The sequence below is a fragment of the Convolutriloba macropyga genome, chromosome 12, assembly GCF_964194025.1.
Source record: "Convolutriloba macropyga chromosome 12, txConMacr16.3, whole genome shotgun sequence".
In the NCBI taxonomy this organism is placed as follows: domain Eukaryota; kingdom Metazoa; phylum Xenacoelomorpha; order Acoela; family Convolutidae; genus Convolutriloba; species Convolutriloba macropyga.
The window spans coordinates 35175532-35200626 of NC_134479.1; the positions used below are offsets into that span (position 1 = coordinate 35175532).

Consider the following 25095-nt stretch of genomic DNA (forward strand, 5'->3'; position numbering starts at 1 on the left):
AACCAGGGATGAGACCGAAACATGACATTCTGTTGCAGCGCGGGCATTAAAAACCATGCTCTAAACAATTGCATTATAGCTTTTTTGGCAAACAAATTTGTTATTATATCAAAAATAAGCTATGCTCTTTTTTATATGTCGAAATAAATTAGCGAAAGACGGCAAAAATGTTTTTTCCAGAGATTTTTCTAAGGTTTTTATGTCAGCACTATCTGTCCAACTGGACAAAGTGGTCCGAATAGGCATAGTTGATTTTTATGAAAGAAGAAAGTTATGAAAATACAGAAAATTTTGCAAAAAGTTGGTTCAAACAGTTTTTTCATACTTTAGCCAAAATTGATCAAATTTTAAGCAAAGTTTCAAAAAATGTGAATTAAAACTGAAATTAAGCTAAACTTTAAAAAATTTTAGACCCTCGCAACTCCTCGGGAACAGCAAAATTAAAAAAGTTTTTTTTGGTTTGAACTTCTGAGATGGGCAAGTTTTCTAATGACACCACTCACAATCATGTACGAAGAATATATCGATCGGCGAAAATGACTGAACAAAGAAAAACCCAGTTGAACATATAGTTCCTCTCAAAAAAAGGGGGCGGAAACAACTATTCCCTTATTACCCAATCCAGTCAAATTCATTATATGTTTTCTAATTGTTGTATTAAGTGTTTTTATAGCATTCCTTAAATTTTTACGTTACTTCAATTAGTAGCAATTTTTACTCCTTGATCAAGCTCAAAGTATAGTGTGCAATTGGCTAACCATTTTCTGGTTTAATTTGAAAAATGTACTGCAAAATATTACAATATTTACAGTATTTGGGCGCATTTTATGGTTCTTTGGAAGCTCAAATATAAACGGCGCATTTCTGAAGCTATTTATAAACGGCGCTATTTTTTGATATTTTTCAATAATTCTGCCAAATTGCTGGAATCGATTTTTTTTCAAAAACTTGTCTGGTTTGATAATGGTTTTGAATCGGGTATGTTTTTGTTTTTTGCTGCGAAATCGTGTTTGCATAGAGCTTTCAGGTGTATTACTTGTTTTTGAGAAACTTTGAAAGTCATAGCATAAATAGACTCAAGCAACTACTTTACATAATCACTGGTTCCGAACCATAGAGTAGTAGTTGTGAAAAAAGCTACTCTCGAGGTACACACATAAAGTTTTTATTTAATTGTGCGTGATATAGAGGTACCATATCAGCATAACAAGCATATGGGAATTAATTCTGGGAATAATTTCTGAACCAAAATTCCGAGAAACATATTGCATTCAATTTTCTTTTCACATTCCAAATTTTTCATTTCCGCTAGTACGAGTTTTACGATGTGAGGCGCGCGTAAAATATATCAAGTTTTCACACGCCAATTTGTTTTATTGTCTTTTTTACTGACGGAACAGCTGCATATATTCATCAAAAATTTGCATAGGTCGTAAAAAATATACAAACTACGGTTATTGCTATGAAAATATTTTTCCAAATAGCATTTTCTCGATCATTTTTCACACTTTTTCCGCGAATAATTCCAACACTCGCAACGTAACAAATTTTATGACTGCAGTCGAAATATTCTATTATGGAAATGGAAATTGTTAATCTTTCATACTAAGGGCAGGAGACGTTAGCAGCTGACGGAATTCAACGAAAAATAAAAACAAATTTTATATTTTCTGGTTTTGGTTATCAAAAACTGGAATTGGTAAAGCAAATCACTCCTAACTAATTCTTATTTTGAGATGGTACGTATTTCTGTTATCTCCAATGCCATTTGACTAGCCGGCAATTGTATTCAATTTTGATTTTTAAGGCAAAAATTTGTTTATTTCTAAAAATAAATATTTTGCGTGCAATTTCAAAATTTTTGTTACAAATGAGAGTTTTGTTGGTTTTATATTTTTAATGAAACTCAAAATTCTGTAGCCGCATAGAGCAGCTGCGGCTATGCAGAAAAACATTTTAAAATCATTTTATAAATAATTATTACATTATTTTTATCGTCTAATTTCCTCAAATAAATGAATATTTTTCCCTTTCGACAATTGAATACACCCCTGGCATATTCGACCAAGAGAAATGGTTTACAACTCTGAAAATTTAAGTAAGAATTTTACTGCAGCTCATTGCAAACTTATATTGCACAAGAGACGCCCTTTAGAAACCAGGATCAATTTTCGTTCATTTTAGCACTTTTGCCGTCCCACCCAACACAAGAGAAATTTAATTTTTAAAGAAAAGGGCGAAACAATTACGCTTCTTCACAGACTCACGTTTTGTTAGATATGATTTCAAAAAAGGCTAAAAGATATATTTGGTAGAATAAACCAGTACAAAATTCATTAGCATGAAAAACTTTGTGAGATGTGCAAGATAAACTTTGCCTTGCAAGATCTTTGGGGATTCAGATTTTGTATCAATCAACAAGAGCTGTACTGCGTTCAGATCAGAATTTATTATAGCTCCAACTACAAATTTCTGCTTATCATGGGGCTGCTGTTTCTGATTTATTTTATTACAGTTAAATAGAAAAGGAAAATTTTTCGAAAACCACATTGAGAGCACACAGTATTGTAAACGAAAACTAAAGTATTTATGGCTTTTCAAAAAAACAATTAAAAACTTTCACTGCACCTCAATTGGTTTTAAATACTGCCCCAATAGTTTTCGTATGGTTATCTTGCAAAATTCTGCTAGAATGTTGCCCGAATCTTAAATATATTCTTGCAAGATTTCTGCCAGAATTTTGCAAGATAACCATTCACTTCTACTAGAATCTTACAAGATAACCGGTTTTTTTTACCAAATTGTTCTTAGCTAAATGTCCGTAGTAGAGTAATAAAAAATAATCAAGTACCGTCTGAAGATTCGAAGGTAAAAAAAATTTAGTAGCAATTTTAGATTGATAATTGCTTTAACTCAAGAACTGATTTTAGCAGAAAATAATGAAAATAGAAAGTAGTACTTTTTTGGCAGTAGTAAAAATTTATTTCAATTTCAATTAATTAAAAAATTTTTATTGAAAACTTACCTACTGATTTTCAATTAATTTGATGAAAAAAATTATGTTAAAGAAAATATACGCAAATCAAATCACAGCATGACCGAGACGTACACTGTTGTTTTTGCAGGAAGGTTGTAAGATGGCCATTTTCTGGCATATCTTGTAAGATAACCAATTTTGTGCCAGATTTTGCAAGATAACAGTTTTTCTGACAGAATTTACAAGATAACAATTTCTCGGAAGAATCTGTCCGAATCCTGCAAGATAATTCACAGTTTTGCTCTGGTATCAATTGTAAGTTTATATTTTCAGCAGAGAACTGATGTTAATGTTGTTGTATAAAACTGTTTTCTGTATAGTTATAAAAAAGTCGGTTTGATGAGCTGTTATTTTGTAAAGGAATGAAATTGTACTGCACCGAAAATGAAACGTAAAAAGAATTTTCGTAATCAGAGCTTTATATCAAATTCTACTGCAACTCTACTGCTTATTTCTGCTGAAATACTGCTGCTGAATTTAAATTTGGTAAGCTAAGTTTCTGTAATGAGCAATGACTGGTTATTTCGTCAAACTTAGTATCTTTTGCAGTTCTTTTTTGAAAAAGTGTAAAATTGAGTAATCCAATTGTCCCATCAAACATTGTTATAAAATGAATTTGCTTGAGAGGGTATTTTTCTCTGAAAATACATAGCTTTTAGTGATTGAGCATTTTGAATTTAGAAATTCTAAGGGATTTCATCTTAGAGACCAATTTTTTAAAATTTGCATGCATAAGCGACGACAAAGTGATCGTGATTTGTACGTCAAAAATTCACGAAATGATGTCAATTAATTAATCAGAACTATTTAAACAGCGCGAAGATCATCCAGGAGTGAGTCATTCTTGTTCATCTTGTCAGTCTTGCAAGACAAAGTTACCATTGTAAGATTTTCCTCTGTTTTTGCAAGCCTAACTTTTGTTGTTCAAGTAGAAAATCAGATCAGATTTTAAGTTCTAATTTGCTCGTTTTACTTTGTTTTAGTGTAATTTCCTTTGTTCATTGCAGTAATATTTTTGAAACTTTCTTTAATTTTGATTTACAAAGTATAATTAATTATTCTACAGCTAATAACAATGTTTGCATATAGGTTTTAAGCATTTGAAGTGTGAGTAGCACGGACCTTAAGAGGAATTTGCTGAACTTTCTGCTGTTATTTCAAAAAAATATAATACCGTTAAAAGTTATTTTTTTCATGCGGTTACTTTTATGTTTGTGACGCATTGATTTGTTACACCTATTATCCAATTGTTTCGTTATTTTCCGTAGGGTGCTCTTTTGGACGATCTATATATTCATCGTAGAGGGCTGTTGGTGGTATCATTAGAAAGCCCGTCCAGAGCAGAATATATAACCAAAAGGTTTTTTATTCCAGTTTTTTTCAGTTATCGAGGTTTAGTTTTGTGAATTTTTGACTGATTTTCGTTGTTATTTCAGATTCTCCGTAGTTTGCCAAAAAATCTGTGAAAAATTGTTCTGAAAAACTTGTTGGTTTTACCCCTAAAAACGGAGTGTTGTTGAACTTTTTGATCCAATTTTTTGTCCAAGAGCGCTGCTAAACTTTTCGAAAAATAGAATTTTTTTCATCAAAATGGCACAGAATAAGCCTGTGCCTCTTCATTCCACTTTGTTTAAATTTGCTGGTTTAACTCACCTAAAGAGACTACTGACACAATCATCGTTAACTCCAAAGAAGTGTAGTGTTTTACTTCCTTTGTACATCCTTTGAGAGTTTCCTCGGATTAAAATTTTGCCTGTTTTTGTTTTTTGCTAACTAATTGAATAATATGCAAAAAGCGTCGTTTGTGTTTTATGTAATGACTTTTTTAAGTCAAATTATGCATATTCATAATATTTGGAACAAATACTTGGTCACAATGAACCAATGAAATAGCAAGGCTAGACTTCATGATAATCGTTGTTCCATGAAGCCGAAAATAAGTGGATTGTAATCAGTCGTCATTTTTCTTTATAAATAATAGTTCGTTGTTTCTTTTATTTTTACTCGCACTATGGAAAAGAACAATGCTAATCCAGGCGTACTAGTGACAGCTTCAATTGGCCTAATAAAAGAGTCAAGAAAACCACATAAAGTTTTTTAGTAGAAAGCTTTCGGTTGTTTTTACTATTGCAACTACATATAACCGAAATAATCAATGATTACTGAGCTTTGCATTTTTTCTCTCCTTTGCTCCACTTGTAGCCTAAATTCAATAAAACGTAGTCGGCCTGCCTCTCAAATGGACCAAATTTTAATATTTTTTTTTGCAGTTTTACGTTTTAAGTATTGGTTTTAACAACAAAATTTTAAAGTTTTTCATATTTCGGTCTTTTCCCGACTTTTAAAAAGGGGGCGTTCAATTGAACACTTTAGTTTTCCAGTGAACAGATAATGGTGTTATCGAAATTGACACCCTCTTCTAGCAATAATTTAATGCGTTTCATTGTTTTTAATGAAAGATCTTAGCACTGTCCTATAATTGATTAAAAGAACCTAATTAATGACTTGCTTTACTAGCTAAAATGTTTCATTACTTTGAAATCAAATGATTCAAAAAATAAAAAGACTTATTTTCTATAATTGCACTTTGCTGAAATTTTTGTCTATTTGTTACGTAGTCTCATTAAATTTACGTCGCATATCGAAATGTTGATGTTGACAAAATACACAATTGAATATATCAAATGTTTTAAGTGCATTGCTTAATGCTTTCACGGCTTCGATACCGTTTATTCCGAAAATTACAATTTAGTTTTCTACATTAAAATTTTGTTTTTGTTTGTCGTTTTTTTTTGTAGCCGTATGGTTTTATCCGGATAATTGCAGATCATGATGGTTTCCTTTGGATGAATAAAAGAAAAAACATTAGCTGATTCCAGATCACAGGTAAAGTTTTTCATAACTTCGGAAGCAAATGTTTTCAAAAATAAAGATAGATTTTCTTCTACAAAAGGGCAATTTTCCGTTATATTTGTCTACTTTTTACCTAGTCGCATAAATTACAGGTCGCATATCACGCCAGTGGCGTTGAAAAAAGCCTCAATTGAAAAAAATTGATGTTTTTATCGCGTTGCGTATTTTTTTAACGGCTTCAATACCAAAATGTAAATTAATTTTTGATATTTGTCTATTTATCACTGTTTTTGTAGACTCTTGACTTATTCTGAATAATGACAGTTCTGAGTGACTTTTTTGAGATATAACAGAACCTATTTACTGATTTCAGTTGATTGCTGATTTTTATATTCCTTTGAAATTAATTGTTTTTGAAAATTATTAATGTAACTTTTGTTGGTACTCATTAACTAGTCTTACTTCTCAGAGATCACCTATCTCATAATAGTTGTTGAAAGAGAGCGCAATTGATTATATTATATTTTTCGTGGAATAGATTTTGGTCTTAGTGGCATCGATATCGTTTTCGTTTAAAATTTAATGTTATTCCTGTTTTTGATATTAATTTGTCAATTTTTTGTAGACGTACGACTTTTTCCGTATAATGAAAGGTCTGAATGTCTTGATATTGAGGCAACAATGAATATAATCCTATTTGAATTTATTTGTTTAAACAAAGCATAAATCAATCTTTTCACTCTGCCGTTTTTGTTTGTTTTTGTCTACATGTTACTGAGTCTCATCAGGGACTGGTCCACTTGTTTGTTTTTGGTGAAATACAAATTATTTGGTTTTGCTTAGGTTTTATTTGACGCCATTTTGACTTTGTGATTATGTACTTTTTCTAGATAAAAATAGACAAAGAGATTTCGTCAGTGCAATAATATAGAATTATTTACTTTTCCAAGTGGAATTGGACGCAGTTTTTTTTGTTCCTAGACGAATTATTTTTCATCAGTTTGTAAGATTCTTTGAAAGATTTCTTTCTCTTCCTCATTTGGTTGATAATTAAGCCAAAATTTTGGATAAGTGGGGTCGGAAGACATTACCGAGCTTCCTTGTCAAAAGAGAACTTTGACAAAATCTTGTCCCGATTTTTTTAAACATTTTGATCCGAAATAATCGTCGCTGACAATAGTGACAGACCTTTCAAAATTTTAACGGAATTTGAATTAATTAATAATTATTTTTACGGTCCTTGGCATCTACACAGGCTGCTGATTCTATCCTCAAATCTTAAAGCATAGGTAATAAAAATTGCTAAAATTTTCGAGCGTATTTGCGGCGGCTTAATCCCTCTTTTCATATCATATTGTATCTATTCACATAATACGATCATGTAGAATTCTTTGTTGTGAGCTTTGGTAATCTACCGGCAATACCTTTCGAAATAAACAACTTAGCAAAGTTTTTGTTTCCAATGAAACCATTGAGGAATTGTGGAATTTATCAAAGCATCTCTTCATTTATCAAAACTTAACGCTTTATTCTGTTTTTACTGTCAAGATGAATAAATACTTATTATTTTGACATGAAACGTTATCATTTATAAGAATCAAATCAGTGCTGAAATTTTCTTTTTTAAGATCTTCATATAACTTCCCAATATTCATATCGCTGTAATTCAAACTTACATCCAAAAATGAAGCTCAACTAAAAAATTGATACCATGATGAAATAATCACCGTTCTCTGCATTACATATTTTGGAGCGAATAGCGAAATTTCACCTCACTTTTTAAAAATTTTGGAGGTTAAATGGAAAAGGGCCGTGGTACTTTACTATATTCCAATGCTACATACAAACCCAGCGCATTTGTAAGCCCACGGCTTTGCCCTTGATTTGCAGTAAACCCCGTCTTACGGAATAGAAATTCAGTACAATAGTTCTATTGAATTTTCACTTCGCCGCTGAGAACATTTCGATCTTACCCAGACTATTAACATTAGAGCATACAAAACACGTGGTTATCCATTTATTATTAATGTGATGGAAATTCAACTGAAAACTGCATTGCGCTTTTTTCATTTTTTAAGAAGTGCATTGTTACTATTATTGAGCTTGCTCCTTTTACGTATAACAGAAAGTTTCTTTCTCTGACAGAAAATGAGCAAAATCAATATAGATTTTCAGGAAGAAACTAATCAATTCTACTCACGAATTGTAATTGGTAACAATTAAAACAAAAAAGAGTGAAAACTTTTGTTGGTTCACTATTTATAATTGATCAACCAACCTGAAACTGAAATTCCTGTGTTGTTTTTGCCACAACAATTTATTTATTCAATAGCTTTAAGACATAATTGAAGTTGTGTTGACTTTGGAATTTTTGTCGCCGCGCTGTCGGGAAACACTTGACAGACTTCAGGAACAAAACTGGCATAAAAGGTAAATGCATTAAATCTTTCGCGATTTTTTATTTTATTTTCTCTATTAAATCTTTCGCGAAATTTATTTTCTCTATTTCTTTTGAGAATTGGGTTTTCAAATTTTCCGGCATTTCAAATTAAAGAAAAAAATTAAGCAACCCTTATTGCCGAATGTTGCAATTAAGCCGATATAAAACAAGCCGAAATGATCAGTTAATTGCAATTATAACAGAACTTCAGTCCTTTTTGATCGGAGTTTTATTTGGGAAGGTTACGGGACTTCTCAATGACAGTCACGCAATTTTACACAATTAAGAATACACAATAAGAAACGCCGAGATGTCAAGGTGTCGAATAGCGATCCGATATCTAGAACATATGTACATGCATTAGTTAAAAGTTTATATCGCAGAACTTACTGATCTAGTGCTAGGTGTTGACTATTCGTTTGAAAAATTATGAAAGTTTGATTATCTTGAAATAGCCGAACCCATAGTATTTACGATTTTTTTTGTTTGTGGAACACTTTTTTAATGTTGCTTTTAATACCTTTCATTTGGTGTCTGTTCAGTTGAAGTCGTCAAAGTTGAAGGCAACACACCATTATGCACATAATTCGTTAATACACAAAAAACGAATTCTGCAAAGGTATCTTGATAAAAGACAACAGACACAAGAACGTGGTTCCTCACACAGCGTAATGCAAAATTTTGCCAATTCTCTTATTGTTTTACAGGAATTTTCAGAAAAAATATAAAACTTAGTTATCGAATAACTGACAATAACTTAACACAATATTGACAACCGTCTTCTGTTCTACTGCAGCAAAATTATATCCGCTAATTTTCCTAAGAAAAAAACCATTAACTGTTAAGCCTACAGTAGTTATCAGCAGTTCTTCACGTCTTGTCTCAAAACTATGCCCGAAAACTTAAAAAAACTAAGAAAAATTCTTAGTAATGCCTTGCATAGAAACAATGAGCATATTTTTCTCCAAATGATAAGAAAAGGTTTTTTCATCTTTGAAAAAAAAATTCCACTTAAGTATTAGAGACACGCAACAACCACTCAAAAAGCTATTAGTTTGTCTCTTTTTTGGAGAAAACAGCTCCTGGAAACATTCACTTGAACACAAATGTATAATTAGGCAATCTTCTGATGCTTGATGCATGTCTTTTCGAAATGAAGACATTCTAGTCTTTTCATGAAGTCATTCTAACTGATACTATGATCTCGATGATACTAGGTATCGTAGCAAGCTGTAATTGCCTGAAACGCCGTAAGCTCGGTAGCCTGAGTCAAATTTTTTTGTAAAGGAACCAGGTAAAAGTATGTATCATCAATTTCCTGAATTCAATCAAAATCGAGTGCATTTTACTCAAAATAAGTGCTACCACAAAACTCTTAAAAAATAATTCTCTCAAATTTCTCTAGGTTCGCACATTTTACCCTAAAAAGTCTGGTTCTTATGCCTTGGGTCACACGAAAATTTTCAAGCCACTGCGAAATTTTTCAATTTTTTACTGAAAAAAATAAGAAATTGGCATCTGCAGATAATACCGAGCAAAAAGAGTTCTAAACAAAATTTGGATCAGATTTTGTGAACTGTTTTTTGTTTTTCTGTTGCATATTTGGATTGATAGGTTTTTAATTTGTATATTCAAAATTCTCCAGGTAATCATCCACTATGAAAAATTGACATGAGGCTGAAAACAGTTCATAACCATCTGCAACTAAAAAAAGTATAGTATAAAATGCAAGCTTGCATCAAGTTTTCAACTCTTTTAATTTACCAAAAAAACCGAGAATTGCTGCTCAAATTATGTTATACAGAAATCATCTGCATATATTTGTAACACTTAGGTCACGTATTAAGCATACAAATGACATCTTGTTCAATCAAATTGTCTTTCATTTTTATGTCTTCTTATAAACAACAGACACAAGAATGTGGTTCCTCACACAGCGTAATGCAAAATTTTTCCATTTCTCTTATTATTTTACAGGAATTTTTTGAAAAAATTTAAAACTTACATATCGAATAACTGATAATATCTTAACAAAATATTGACAACCGTCTTCTGTTCTACTGCAGCAAAATTATATCCGCTAATTTTCCTAAGAGAAAAAGAATTAACTGTTAAGCCTACAGTAGTTATCAGCAGTTCTTCAAGTCTTGTCTCAAAACTATGCCCCAAAACTAAAATCCAAGAAAATTTCTTTGTAATGCTTTGCATAGAAACAATGAGCATAATTTTCTCCAAATGGTATGAAAATGTTTTTTTTATCTTTGAAAAAAAAATCCAACTAAGGGTTAGAGAGACGCAACATCCACTCAAAAAGCTAGTAGTTTGTCTCTTTTGTGGAGAAAAAAGCTCCTGAAAACATTCACTTGAACACAAATGTAGGATTAGGCAATCTTCTGATGTTTGGTGCATGTCTTTTCGAAATGAAGACATTCTAGTCTTTTCATGAACTTATTCTAACTGATACTATGATCTCGAAGATACTAGGTTTCGTAACAACCTGTATTTGCCTGATACGCCGTAAGCTTGGTAGCCTGAGTCAACATTGTTTGTAAAGGAACCAGGTAAAAGTATGTATCATCAATTTCCTGAATTCAATCAAAATCGAGTGCATTTTACACAAAATAAGTGCTACCACAAAACACTTAAAAAATAATTCTCTCAAATTTCTCTAGGTTCGCACGTTTTATCCTAAAAGGTCTCGTTCTTATGCCTTGGGTCAAACAAAAATTTTTCAAGCCACTGCGAAATTTTCAATTTTTTAATGAAAAAAAAAAGAAAATGCCATCTGCAAATAATACCGAGCAAAAAGAGTTCTAAAAAAAATTTGGATCAGATTTCGTGAACTGTTTTTTGTTTTTCTGTTGTATATTTGGATTGATAGGTTTTTAATTTCTATATTCGAAATACACCAGGTAATCTTCCATTGTGAAAAATTGACATGAGGCTGAAAAAAGGCCATAACCAACCGCAACTAACAAAATTAGAGTATAAAATGCAGGCTTGCATCAGGTTTTCAACTCTTTTAGTTTACCATAAAACTAAAATTGCTGCTCAAATTATGTCATGCCGAACACATCTGCATATACTCGTAACACTTAGGTCACGCATTAAGCATACAAATGACATCTTGTTCAATCAAATTGTCTTTCATTTTAATGTCTTCTTAAAAACAACAGACACAAGAACGTGGTTCCTCACACAGCGTAATGCAAAATTTTGCCATCTCTCTTATTGTTTTACAGGAATTTTTTGAAAAATTGTAAAACTTAGTTATCGAATAACTGATAATAACTTAACGAAATATTGACAACCGTCTTCAGTTCTACTGCAGCAAAATTATTTCCGCTAATTTTCCTAAGAAAAAAAGAATTAACTGTAAAGCCTACAGTAGTTATCAGCAGTTCTTCACGTCTTGTCTCAAAACTATGCCCCAAACCTAAAAACTAAAAAAAATTCTTAGTAATGCTTTGCATAGAAACAATGAGCATAATTTTCTCCAAATGGTAAGAAAATGTTTTTTTTTCATCTTTGAAAAAAATTCCAACTAAGGGTTAGAGAGACGCAACATCCACTCAAACAGCTAGTAGTTTTTCTCTTTTTTTGGAGAAAAAAGCTACTGAAAACATTCACTTGAACACAAATGTAAGATTAGTCAATCTTCTGATGTTTGATGCATGTCTTTTCGAAATGAAGACATTATAGTCTTTACATGAAGTCATTCTAACTGATACTATGATCTCGATGATACTAGGTTTCGTAACAAGCTGTAATTGCCTGATACGCCTTAAGTTCGGTAGTCTGATTCAAATTTGTTTGTAAAGGAACCAGGTAAAAGTATGTATCATCAATTTCCTGAATTCAATCAAAATCGAGTGCATTTTACACAAAATAAGTGCTACCACAAAACTCTTAAAAAATAGTTCTCTCAAATTTCTCTAAGTTCGCACGTTTTACCCTAAAAGGTCTGGTTCTTATGCCTTGGTCACACGAAAATTTTTCAAGCCAGTGCGAAATTTTTCATTTTTTTGTGAAAAAAAATACGAAAAATGCCATCTGCAAATAATACCAAGCAAAAAGAATTATAAACAAACTGTTGAATGAACAAAAGATGGCGCGTTCTTGAAATTTTTTTTAAGTTTGAGATGATGAATGATTTTCTAGTTGATTGTGATACAATTTTATTTTCCACTTCTTCTTCAGAATTATCACCGAATCTTGATGGCTGACCAAATTTACTACCACACAAACATGGTGCTAAAATGTTCGACATTCTTTGTGCCTATTAAAATATTTTGGGTTTTTTTTCCAAGTATTCATTTTTAGCTGTAAAATTTCTGTTATTTGATGAAATAGCAATTGTTTATATATTGAAATAGCAAGTATATAGTCGTTTATATGAATGATGTGCTAGTTGATTGCAATACGAAATTATTTTTAAACTATTCAAACTAATTTAGCGAAAATGCTGCGCGCAATGTTAAACTTTGTTTGTGAGCATTCGAAGTTTTTTTCTTTTTTCAAATTGTCAGATTTTTTGCTTTTAATATTGTTTATATAAATCTTTAGAACTTAAATGGATATTAAGATAGCCAAAAATGGCAGTCGATAAAGACAGGAAGTTATGACAAAAATGCTATAAAATATTTATAATTGGATCAAATTTTTTCACTTTTTAGGTCTCACAGTAACTAACGGAAATAATGTCGCAATGTTTACCCACAAATTAGCAAGCATTGAGAACGGTTGATTCATGATTTTCAATAAAATATTGCTTTATAATAGTGAAAAATAATGAAGTGGTTGTTGAATGTGATACGAATGTACTGTACTCTCAACCTCTTCAAACATCGCAATTTCTAGGCAGAACAAAAGAGTTTCAATTTCATCTTTTTTCATATAATTCATTACAAAGTAAATGGACATTAAAATAACCAAAATTTGATGAGTTGCTAGACAAAGTTTTTTTTTGTGAACAGAAGCTTTCGCTCAAAGTCGAAAAATAATTGGTTTAAAAAGAAGACACTTTCAAATTAATGTTTTATTCAAGTTTCCCAATCTTCATTTTGGAACCGTTGATATTTGATGATTTTCAACGTGTGAGCAAAGGTAGAAACAGCAGCATTTGAAAGCTCTGGGTGATAGATTTAATCGAATAGAATCAAAAATTTGTCAGACATCACTTCAATACAAATTTTTCTCTTGTGAAAGAATACAGTTATGTTTTCACTTTTGTCATCTTCAATCCTGCAATCAATTTTAGTCAATAGAAATGATTTCTTTTTTCTTTATAAGAAATGCTTTGTATTGCTCTTGTTTACCATGCTGTTGTCAGAGGGGGTACATTTTTCTAACTCGCTTGCAAAATTTAAACAATCATATGTAAAGTTAATTTTTTCCATCCTATCGTACAATTAACTAGAAAGGACTGGTCGCTTTTTTCAATTTTTTTTCGGAGACCTATGTTGCCAAAACTGCATTTGGGTTCAGTTTAGCGTCCGGTAAATTTTTTAAATTTTTTCTTCAAAAAATATAGAGCACGAAGCTACCTGTAGCTTTACGTTTCTCAGACTTTTATTAGTTAATTTATAAAAAATTTTCTATAAAGGTTTCTTTAGCTTGACCAAATTCCAAAAACTTTGTAGTCTCTCAACGAAAACAGTATCGCAATTGTTCAATGCAAACTTGAAAGAATTGAGAACGGTTTATTTGTTATTGAAGAAACTTTTAAACTTCAATAAGTTGGTTTTTCGAGCTGCAAAATGACATCTGAATGTACCCACTCCTATGCTACTTCTTGTAACTCGTAACTTTATAATTATATATCTTCTCAAATCTTTCAATCATTTTTGAGCCATTCATTGAAATTCCAACTTAATCTGTCCATTTTCTAAATAACTGGTACAAAGTGCTTAAGTTGTTTTTTCCTAAAAAATGGTCTGCGAATGTTGCCTTCATGTTTAGGCTGACAATTTTACTAGACAATTATACAAGTTTTTCACTAAACGCCTGGTTCTTTAAAATCAAGTGCAACGTTATTATAAGGCTCTGTTTCTTTTTTCGCAGCAGATAATAATGCCAAGAGTGTTTATCGGATTTTAGACCATTCAGTTGGATTTCACATTCATAAATATTCAGTAAGCTAAAAATTAAATTCACGTTTACAGTTTTATATGAAACAAAGACTTCAGATATTAAATAATAAAGTAATGCAAAATTACAAAGTCGGGAATGATGACAGTGAGCTGATTTATTTTGCTAATAACTACTTGCCAACCTCTACTTGAGTTTAATTGAATAAAATTATTGATAAACTCCACAGCAGACATCCTCGTTAATTTCAAGAATGGATGAATATGCTAGAAAATATGCCTGTACATTTTCCGATCTCCAAGTTCGTTTTCCTGCTCTAATTTTTGTTAAGACCATCTTAGTCGATCAACATTTGGGGAAAGATCAAAATGAAATCATTTAAGCCGAAAAGTTTGCCCAAATTTTCTGAACACTTGAGGAAATATAGAGGCTTAGAGTTACCAAAAATATTGACTTTTTTGACTTTTCACGTTTCAAATTTCCAACAAATACCTAAAATAGATTCGATAAACTTTTTTTTGTTTTTCTATAAAGATAAACGTGTCCCATATTTTATTTTTTTACAACGCAATATCTAAAAAAACATGGTTCAATTGGTTTTCTGTCAGCTCTATTCTCGCGGATTAATTGCAGAAATGATTTATAGTTTTTCGAGCTTCAAAATTCACATTAATTAATTTTCACACAACCCCTTGTTCTGTAAAATCAAATGCAAAGTTATATTATGATTCTGTTCCCTTTGTCAGAGCAGATGAAAATGCCGAGACTGTTTATCGGAATTCAGAACATTCTGTTGAATTCCACATTCATAGATATTCAGTAATTTAAGAATTAAATTCGCGTTTACCCTTTTAAATAAAATAAAAACTTCAAAATATTAAATAATAAAGTAATGCAAAATTACGAAGTCGAGAATGATGACCGTGATTTAATTCGCTAACAGTCTTGTTCCAATGACTACTTCATTTAAGTTGGACAGCATTAATAATATATTCAACAACAGTCATCCCCGTTAATTTCAAGAGTGGATGAATTTGTTAGAAAATATGCTTTTACGTTTTCTGACCTGCAAGTTTACCTTCCTTCTCCAATTTATTGTTAAGACCGTCTTAGTCAATCAATATTTGTAAAAAAAATCAAAACGGTATCATTTGAGTCGAAAAATTGTTTCCAATTTTATGAATTATCGAGAAAAATAAGGAGCTAAAGTTACCAAAATTTCTTACCCTTTTTGACTTTTTACGTTTCAAAAATCCAACAGACACCTAAAATGGATGCAATAAAGTTCTCTTTATTTCTCTATCAAGATTAAAAAATTTCCCATATTTTCACTTTAAAACGCAATATCCAAAAAATACTGATCAATTGCTTGTCTGACAAGTCAATTGTGGTGCATTATTTGCATAAAAAATCAATTTATCGTACATCAGAACTCACATGACGTCATTTGAATGCACCCATATATATGCTATTTTTTCTAACTCGTGAGTTTATAATAATATATCTCCTAAAATCTTTATATCATTTTTGCGCCATTCTCTGCAAGTTTGAAATGCTTGGCGCTTGAAATCATTGTAATGTTAATTAAATCTGTCCATTTTCTAAAAAAGTGTTTAAGTTGTTTTTTTCTAAAAAAATTGTCTATGAATGTTGCGTTCAAATTTAGGCTGATTTTTTAACAGATAATGAAAAATGTTTTTCACTAAACCCCTGGTCCTGTAAAATCAAGTGCAATGCTATTATATGGCTCTGTTCGTTTTGTCGCAGCAGATAATAATGCCAAGACTAATTATTTTAGACGAAACAGTTGGATTTCACCATCACAACTATTCGGTAACCGTAACAGAAAGTAAAAATTTCATTTAATAAGTAAAAAAGTAATGAAAAATTACAAATTCGGGAATGATGACAGTGAGGTGATTTGTTTTGGCTAATAATCTTTCACCAACGACTACTGGGTTTAAATTGAACAATATTAATGGTATACTCCAAAGCAGTCATCCTCGTTAGTTTCAAGAGTTGATCACTTTGCAGAAATATGTGCATATAATTTTCCCACCTCCAAGTTTATTTTCCTGCTCCAATTTTTTTAATACCATCTTATATCAACATTTGTGGAGAGATCAAAATGATATCCTTTAAGCCGAAACTATTTTTCCAATTTTCTGAACTCTCGAGGAAATATAGGGGTTGAAAATTATTAATAAATTTTTACTTTCATTGACTTTTCACGTTTCCAAATTTCAACAGATACATAAAGCAGATTTGATAAATTTCATTTTGTTTCCCTATAAAGATTAAAGTTTCCCATTTTTTCACTTCTTACAATGCAATATCTAAAAAGCATTGATCAAATGGTTGCCTGACAACTCTCTTGTTTTGTAGTATATGCAAAAGTATCCACAATAAAGAAAATTGTCACTGAAACTTTAAAAATGCTGATCACTATTTCTGGAGATAGTCAAATATAAATTTATATTAGTTTTGAAGACTTGGTGGAGTAGCATAAATTTCTCTTGATACCAAATCATATCCCAAATAATGACTTTGACTTGATACAAAAAATTTGAAGAAATTGATTGTCATTTCAAAGCACATCAATGGACAGTTCAAACGGCATGCTTTTTAAAGGTTTTTGAAGTCAGTGCTCGTTAGGGTGACAATCGCTTAATACTTTTCTTAAGTTTATGAGTTTTTACCTTTTTCGTTTTGCCTGAAACGCGCAAATTTTGCATCCTACAAATGGCAATAGAAAAATTTTTTATCAGAAATTAAATTGACGGTTTTTGGGACGAAAGCAATATAAGAATCTGGTTTTTTTCCTTAGTACAGTTGCTTCACTTTTTGAAGCCTGCGTAAATAGTTCTAAGGTTCAACTTTGAGAACAAAAATGAAATGTTGGCTACTAATATCTTTTAAAAATAAACTGGTTTTTGATTTTCTTAAAACTAGAGATTTTACAAAATGGTGTTAAAACATTACTTATGGAAACAAGCAGAACTCTAGGTTTAAAAAATCGTCTTTGCAATTTTTGCAGGAACATTAATGACTACTTTCTGATAATAACTGGGTAAACGTCGTACCTATGATAAAGAATAAAAGTTATAAAGTAGTACTCTTTGTTCGGGTTCTGACTGGTTGGAATTCGTATGTGAACCGAATCCCCTTTTTTCATCAATACCCAGATGGCACGAAAGATAGCAAAATTTAGCGCTGACACAAGATATTGTAAATATTTAGGGATTTTCTTATCCCTACCCGGGATAAGAAAACTATTGCAAACCAGCTCAACACTTCTAAAAACAGATAATAAAAATGGCTTCAAATTTAAGCTCTAAATTCATTTTTCTGCCTACTGAATTTACTCAATGCAACTGAATTGTGAAAGAAAAGAAAAAATTTCTTCCACTTGAAAAAGGAAATACATAATTAAAGTTAAACCGATTTTTTTTTGTTTTAAGATTCATTATTTTGACAGACCCTCTTGGACCCTCAATTTACTTTTACTGTAGTTTTGTTCCAGTGCTTTTTATCGTTCAATAAATATCTGTTGTATCTATTTCGTTTCCATTAATTATTATTCAGATTTGATCTACTTTCTTAGTTAATTGTTGCTATTTTTAATCCGCTAAAAATTTTCTCTGTTTTTCGACATATGTTAATTGCATTTTATTGATTACATTATTATGAATTCCTGCTTTATCAAATTATTTTTTAATTTCGTTAATTTCTAGACTTGTCAATTCAGTTATATTTAAATCTGACAAGTCTCTAAAAAGAACGGATTAATATGCGAAAAACCCAACTTAATTTCTGCCGCGTCAAGAACATCAACCCGATTGCAGCTGCAGCATTAGTTTTCGTGGGAATTCTGCTGTATGGATTTTTAACAGCCGGAAATTTGTTCGCTGCCACCGGAAATGTGACACTAGTTTTGTATGGAGGCGGTCACGTGTTGGAAATTGGACGGTCCAACAGACCGAAGAGACTTTTTGACGAAAATCGTGCTATCGTGTCCCCAGTGCTACTTCAAAACTTGTAAGTTTGTAATTTGTTGATTTATGAACTTAACAGACTTGGTAGAAATCGCTGACTAAAATCACATGTTATAAGTATAATGTTAAAAATTAAGGCTGGGTGCTCTCAAAAACAAAAATATCTCAGATCATTTAAAACCTCTACAGCGTATGTATTAAATGCTGTTTCAGACACCTTCTAAGGCATGGACAATATAAGCATGGACAATAAAATAGGTTTCTTTAATAAATTTTGAAAGATAAGAACGAAAAAGACGTCGAGGTGGTAGTGCGGGGGGGGGGGGGAGTTGCGGGGTAAGAGTACGCATATAGTGGGGTAGGGGAGGGACCAGTGCTGATCTTTTGTCCTCAATTGGGTTTAAATTAGTGAGCGTAAAAATCAATTTACAAGTTACATTTTTGCTCGAAGGTCAAAACGAATGAACAAACTAAATTGACAAAAAAACTAAAACAAAGCAGGCAACCCGTGTTGAGGAAATTTTTTTCACTTGTAAGAAATCGTCGTTTTTTAATCGTTTTCATTAGACAAAAACGATCAAAGCCCTTACGTGGTAATCATCGTTTTGGTCGTTATTTTGTCGTTATTTTTATGCAAGAAAAGACCGTTTTTTTCATTGTTTTTTTTGTGAGAAATGATCTTTTTCTCGTCGTTATTTTTTGTAAGAAAATCATTTTTTCGTCGGTATTTTTATGTAAGAAATGATCGTATTTTCATCGTTATTTTTTGTAAGTCCTGAACAACAATTCAAAGAATTTCCCTTGAAGAGCAGAAGCTTCAATTTTTTTAATAACAAATAACTTGGTTAACAAAACGGTGGTTGTCAATACAACAAATCAACAGTTTATGAATTTCATTTCATCGGCATTTTTATTTTTCACTTGTAAAATGTATTTTTTATTCTCCCCACTTTGGTCAGATAAGAATGAAAATACTAGAACTGCACAATGATAAGGCTCCCGTTTGTTGCAATCGTTTTGGCGACTCATCATTAAAGCACCAATCTGGACTCTTCTTATTCTGAATTGGTTAAATCTGACCAAAAAGAGCGTGTCAAAATCATTGAGGCAGACCCCTTGATCAAATCGGTCGACAATGATTGCAACAGTTCTGGATCAAACATCTCCCCTCCGAGCGGTCGGGCACCCAAAAAGCAAAACAATCTACTAGGGAGCCCGTGCCAGCCACATTTCCGCTGATCCCCGAATAATGGTCATTGACAAGGATTGCATTAGTTTACAGAAAGTTACTGACAACCCCTGCGCTTGGAAGGAACGATTGTCACTTAACAAAGCCAACCGCTTGAGTGTTTTCTTGAAGGTTGCCGATATCCCGCCAAGGACTTCAATTACATGGGGAACAAATGTGATTCCCATTTTTGCGCAGTTATCGTCGTGGAGACAATATTCTCTTTCATCTGCTGCATCAAGTGCGTATCCTGCCTTTGTAGCCGCATTAGTGAGAGAGTTGGATTGCAGCGACGAAGTAACAGTTACATCAAATGCAGCAGGTTTCCCAGCTTTCCAAGTCGGACAATGATGGCGTGACTGGCTTTCTGGAATTAGGTTCTTTTTTTCCACTACTGGTGAGAGATTTGCAGATGAGCTAGCAGACACTATTTTATCTTGAATTCGGCCATGTCTTGCAATTGCGTCTCCTCTACCGTGATACGCAATGGCATCATCCCCATAGATGTCAAGAACTCCTGCTTTACAGAACGGGCACCTCCTTTCGGCGTCGTAGACAGGGACACCCAAACTGTACTTTGCACTAATTCTAAACTCATTTGGTGCCATATGAAGCCCAAGAACTGGAATCAGGGGAGCAGACAACCAAGCTCCAGCATGTCAAACAGACAATGAGAGAAGTCGGGCGGATTTTCTCTCACAAGCTAGATTCTCTTTGAGACGATGAAATTTTTCGTTATCGAGAGCATACTGACTCGTCTTTTGCGAGAGGTTTGAAATATCCAGTTGTGCTATTTTGGAATAAAGATCCTGAAAAACTTGGCAGTTTTTTGAGGCTTTCACCGGTTATTTTCGAAACTAGATCTTAAGAGTAGAGAACAGAACCAACGTATGATGCTTTATACTGGTCTTGGCATTGGCGAACACCCAACACTGAAAGGGTTATGGGCAGGGTTGCTTGGGTCTAGGATTCTTCTGGAAAAACAATTCCAAGGATATTCTCAAGTTTTTCGCGCTGTTGGGCATCAAATTCTTTTAGGGATTTCATAACTGGACTCGTGGGCGTTTGACAACGCAAAGAATACACCATTTTGGGGGACCCAATACAGTGGCATAGGATACCTAGGGCGCACTGAGGGTCATCAAGATAGTCCAACTTTTCGAAAAGTACACCTATTTTCCCTTTCCTTTCCTTAAGTTTCATGCAGAGAAACTCTGGGGTTCATAACGCAGCTCCAAGAACCTCAAGGCCCGAAATATCATTTCGTTTTATTCTTATATCCAGTCTGTCTAAATCTACCGTGGACAACAGTTCGCACTTATCGAACCTGAGGAGCGATCAGGTCCGAGCTTGCATAGAAGATCCCAAGATCTAATGAGATCGTCCTCTGAGCCCACCAAGACACCATCATCTAGATACCAGGAATATTGTTGAAGCTCTGGCGAAATTTCCTGAATTTTCTCTATAATGGGCCAGAGCGTCAGAGAGAAAAGCAAAAGGGCCTAATGGGTCGCCTTGTTGGATACCGCTTTCACTGCTAACAACAAATTTGTCATAGAATAGTTGGCTGTGTTATGAATAACAGGAATTGGTGAAAGCGGCAATGCCTTGCATTGAACTGGCAACGGTTTTCAGCATTTCACTGCGTTTTATCGAATTGAATGCATTGCAAAAGTCAATTTGCAAAATACCCGAGGAACTGGACGAGGTGAGTATTTTTTCATACGAAATCTTAGTCGAATGTACGAAATCTTCCGCTCATCACTTCACTCCCACATCCAATTGCAGGCTCTGAAAAAGATCCTTTGCTTCTAAATTTGCTTCCTTGGCTAAACATTTAGCTATTAGCCTCCTCAAGATTTCTCCGACTGCAATAGGGCGAATACCGCCATTCTTTTTCAGCAAGACAGATATCGATGCACAACATAGAGCTTGTGAAACAAATTCGGGAAGTTCCCCACGGCAGCTTATGTTTACAAGCCTAGTCAGTACTCTCAAAGCAATTTGTGACTGATCTGAAGCGATACACTTTACAGCATGCAAAAGATGTTCGGGAAACATTTTTGAAAGACCAGCTGCTGCAAATCTTGAAAACGAGTTCAGCTGTTCCAAAACACTTTCCTCACTGAATTGATAGGCTTCTGATGAAAAATTTTGGACTACAATAGGCTTTTCTTCAGGGGGATGCAATTTTTTCAAACTATCGAGAGCTGCCTTGTTGACTGGTGCAAAACCATCAGAAGCCAAAACCTTTGCTGCTCTGCCATATTGGCCCTGAAAACACAAATTATTTGCACGTTTGTTAATCTCTTCGGAGTTTGTATCGTTTGATCGTTTTGATTGTTTCAAAGAGCAAGCTTCGTTCTATAGCCCTCCAAAGTCTCCGCTGTTCCAGCGATTAATTCTTTCTAGAATTCTTTGGTCGTTGTTTTGCCTGTGTTTTTGCCCTCCTCTGTTACTGGCATGTAATATGCATTTAGACAATCCGAAGAGTTTTCTCCAGTTTAGTTCTGTATTAAGATCTTCAATGCAATCAGTAATGATGTCAGAAAAAAGCTCGGACCATTTGTACCGTACATTGATAGGGACATAACGGATAGAGACTTCAAACGGACTTCAGAGCGGATAGATACCATTTGAAGTAGAGACTTCAAACTTTATTCACTCCTCCAATTTTTGTTCCGAACCCACTTGTGGAGGGGAGGAACTATATAGTCAAATGGGTTTTTTTGTTCAGTCAATTTTGGTTGATCGATATATTCATCGCAGAGAAATGTAAGTGGTCCAGCGTAGAATATAGAATTAAAATTTTTTTTTCGATTTTCGTTTTTTTTCGAGGAGTTATTGAGGATTGAAGTTTTGTGTGAACACGGGATATTTGTTCACTTTTAGTTTGATTTTTCTTCAAATTAAGATATTTTCCATTAAAAAAGTATTTCAAACTTAAGTTTCTCGCCAAAAATACACCATTTTTGTGTTCCTAATGGAACAAAGGCGATTAAAAAAACTAGTTCTGGTCTCATAGGGAGCTTCAATATCAAAAAATTCAATATAAAAAAAAATAGTCACTTTTCAAATCGAGGTTCGGTCAATGAAAAACTTCCTTTACAGTCAAATGATGCCCAATGAACACAAAAAAATGTTTTCAAGAAATTGCTCAGGTTTTTTTTTTAAATTCGACTCTGAGTATTTTCGTAATTTAAAATGAAATTTTGAATTTCTTTTTGAGGTTTTAATAATTTTTTGGAGCTTTATGGCAAGGAATCGTTGACTAAAAGTGCAATATAATCCGTAATGAGATTTAAGTGAGTATATCTAGTGCTTTGTGTGGACAGCTAATGGCTGTTAAGAATATAAAAATAATTTTTCGAAAATTGTTTCGAACATTAAGGAATCATAAACTTATTATCGTGGACTGTTAGTCAGTCTTAGTACTTACAGGATCCGTTTTTTTTTCTAGTGCAGCCAAATTTAATATGGTTATCGTTTTCATCTTCTACCTATTAGTTTTTAAACTTCAATTACGCGAGTTTTCATATTTTTTATAAAAAGTTCTTATCAAAAAAATTCTTATCAAAAAATAAGAAATTTATAAAAATTTCTTATCATACTTTATATAAAAAAAATTATCACATTATATTATTACTGATGGTTCCCATTGTTTAAGGTTAAAGGAAGACGTTCAACGTATCATAGACAAAGTTTTCAGAGAAGAGCTTATGATTTAAATGGCTTCGACACTTTCCTCTGGCCCTTTTCTACTGAAATTTTGGATTTTGCCTGTGTTTGTTGTTGTTTTCATAGTCTTAAGACTTATTGTGTTTTTTTTATTGATGATCTATACATAACAAACATGTTTTCCTGCCATCGCTTTATTTCTGAGCGTAGTTATTGACCTCGGTTAAAAAATTTTGAGATTAATGGCTGTTGAGACTTGAAAAATATTTTTTCGAAACTTTTTGGAACATCAACCAATCCTAAATTTTTTTTGTGAACTGTCAGTCAGTTTTAGTACTTTCGGGATCTTTTTTTAATTCTAATGCAGCCAAATTTAATTTGGTTAGCGGTTTTATCTTCTACCTATTAGTTTTCGAACTTCAATGCCACTAGTTTTCAAATTTTTTATAAAAATTTCTTATCAAAAAATAAGAAATTTTTTAAAAATTTCTTATCATATTTCGTGGACTGTTAGTCAGTCTTAGTACTTACAGGATCCGTTTTTTATTTCTAGTGCAGCCAAATTTAATATGGTTATCGTTTTCATCTTCTATCTATTAGTTTTTAAACTTCAATGCCGCGAGTTTTCATATTTTTTATAAAAAGTTTTTATCAAAAAATTTCTTATCAAAAAATAAGAAACTTATAAAAATTTCTTATGATATTTTATATTAAAAATCTTTTGACATTATCTTATTACTGATGGTTCCCATTGGTTAAGGGAAGACGTTCAACGTGTCACTGACAAAGTTTTCAGAGAAGAGCTTATGATTTATATGGCTTCGACACATTCCTCTGGCACTTTTCTACTGAAGTTTTTGTTTTTGCCTGTCTTTGTTGTTGTTTCTATCGGCAATAAGTTGTTGTAAGGTCCAATTGATGAAATGTGAATGATAAACAAACTTGTTGTCCCCATGAAAGCTTAATTTAGCGTTTTTAGTGGATTCCGTTGAATGCTACTGAAATTAATGGCGTTGATACTATGAGTTTTCTCAAAAATTTCGTGGTTCTAATATGTTTGTTCGTATTTGATTTTTTGAAACAATATTGATAAAAAAAGAGGAATCCCATTGCTTATAAAAACTAATTGAACATAAAAAAGTTTTTAGTGAAAAACTTCATTCTTTAATACCTTCGACACGTTTCTTGCTCAATTTTTTTCTTGAATTTTGTGTTTTTGCCTGTTTTTGTTTTTCGGGTAGCCTTAAATTGCTGACAAGTCTCTTAAGCTTGAAACTGAGGATTGAATTCATGATGTTACCCGAATCAGTTATTTTTTTTGTTCTTTTCGTCACTTTTCTTCATCAAAAAGAGTTCACATCCAGTTTCCTGAATTCCAAAAAACAACTTATCTACTGATATTTGTTTGTTGGACAATATGCGTTTTTTGAGTGGTCATTTTTTGCGCTCCTTTTTTTCCTCTTTCAGAACAATCGCGCAGTAACAGATCACAATGGTTTACAAAAGCGGCCCAAATAAACTTATTTAATCTCTCAGTATAAATCCTGCAGCTGAATTAGTAGCAATAAGAATTGAATTAAAAACACATAATTTTCAGATAAACGCTAATGATTTTAATGGTAGCAATAGTTTGTGTTTTCGCAAATCGTTTTTATTTTTTTAAGTTTTTCTTTAGTTCGTTTGTAAGTCTTAAACTACCCAAAAACAAGGCTTTTTTGGTTTGGACTAACTTTTTAGTAACTTATCAAGGATTATTTAGTTAAAAGCTAATGAT

At 32.4% G+C, this 25095-nt stretch overlaps 1 protein-coding gene across 3 annotated transcripts in view; it reads left to right on the forward strand.

The window, feature by feature from the left end:
* The window catches only part of LOC142350364 (CMP-N-acetylneuraminate-beta-galactosamide-alpha-2,3-sialyltransferase 4-like), a 64162-nt gene that overhangs the window by 16710 nt on the left and 22357 nt on the right, over positions 1-25095 (forward strand). For 2 of the 3 annotated variants that reach the window (XM_075402203.1, XM_075402204.1), the window contains exon 2: positions 17882-18458. In XM_075402203.1, coding sequence (XP_075258318.1) covers positions 18211-18458 — 248 coding nt within the window. In that variant the 5' untranslated portion in view covers positions 17882-18210. The remainder of the gene's footprint in view (positions 1-17881; positions 18459-25095) is intronic. The other variant, XM_075402205.1, reaches the window with a different exon arrangement.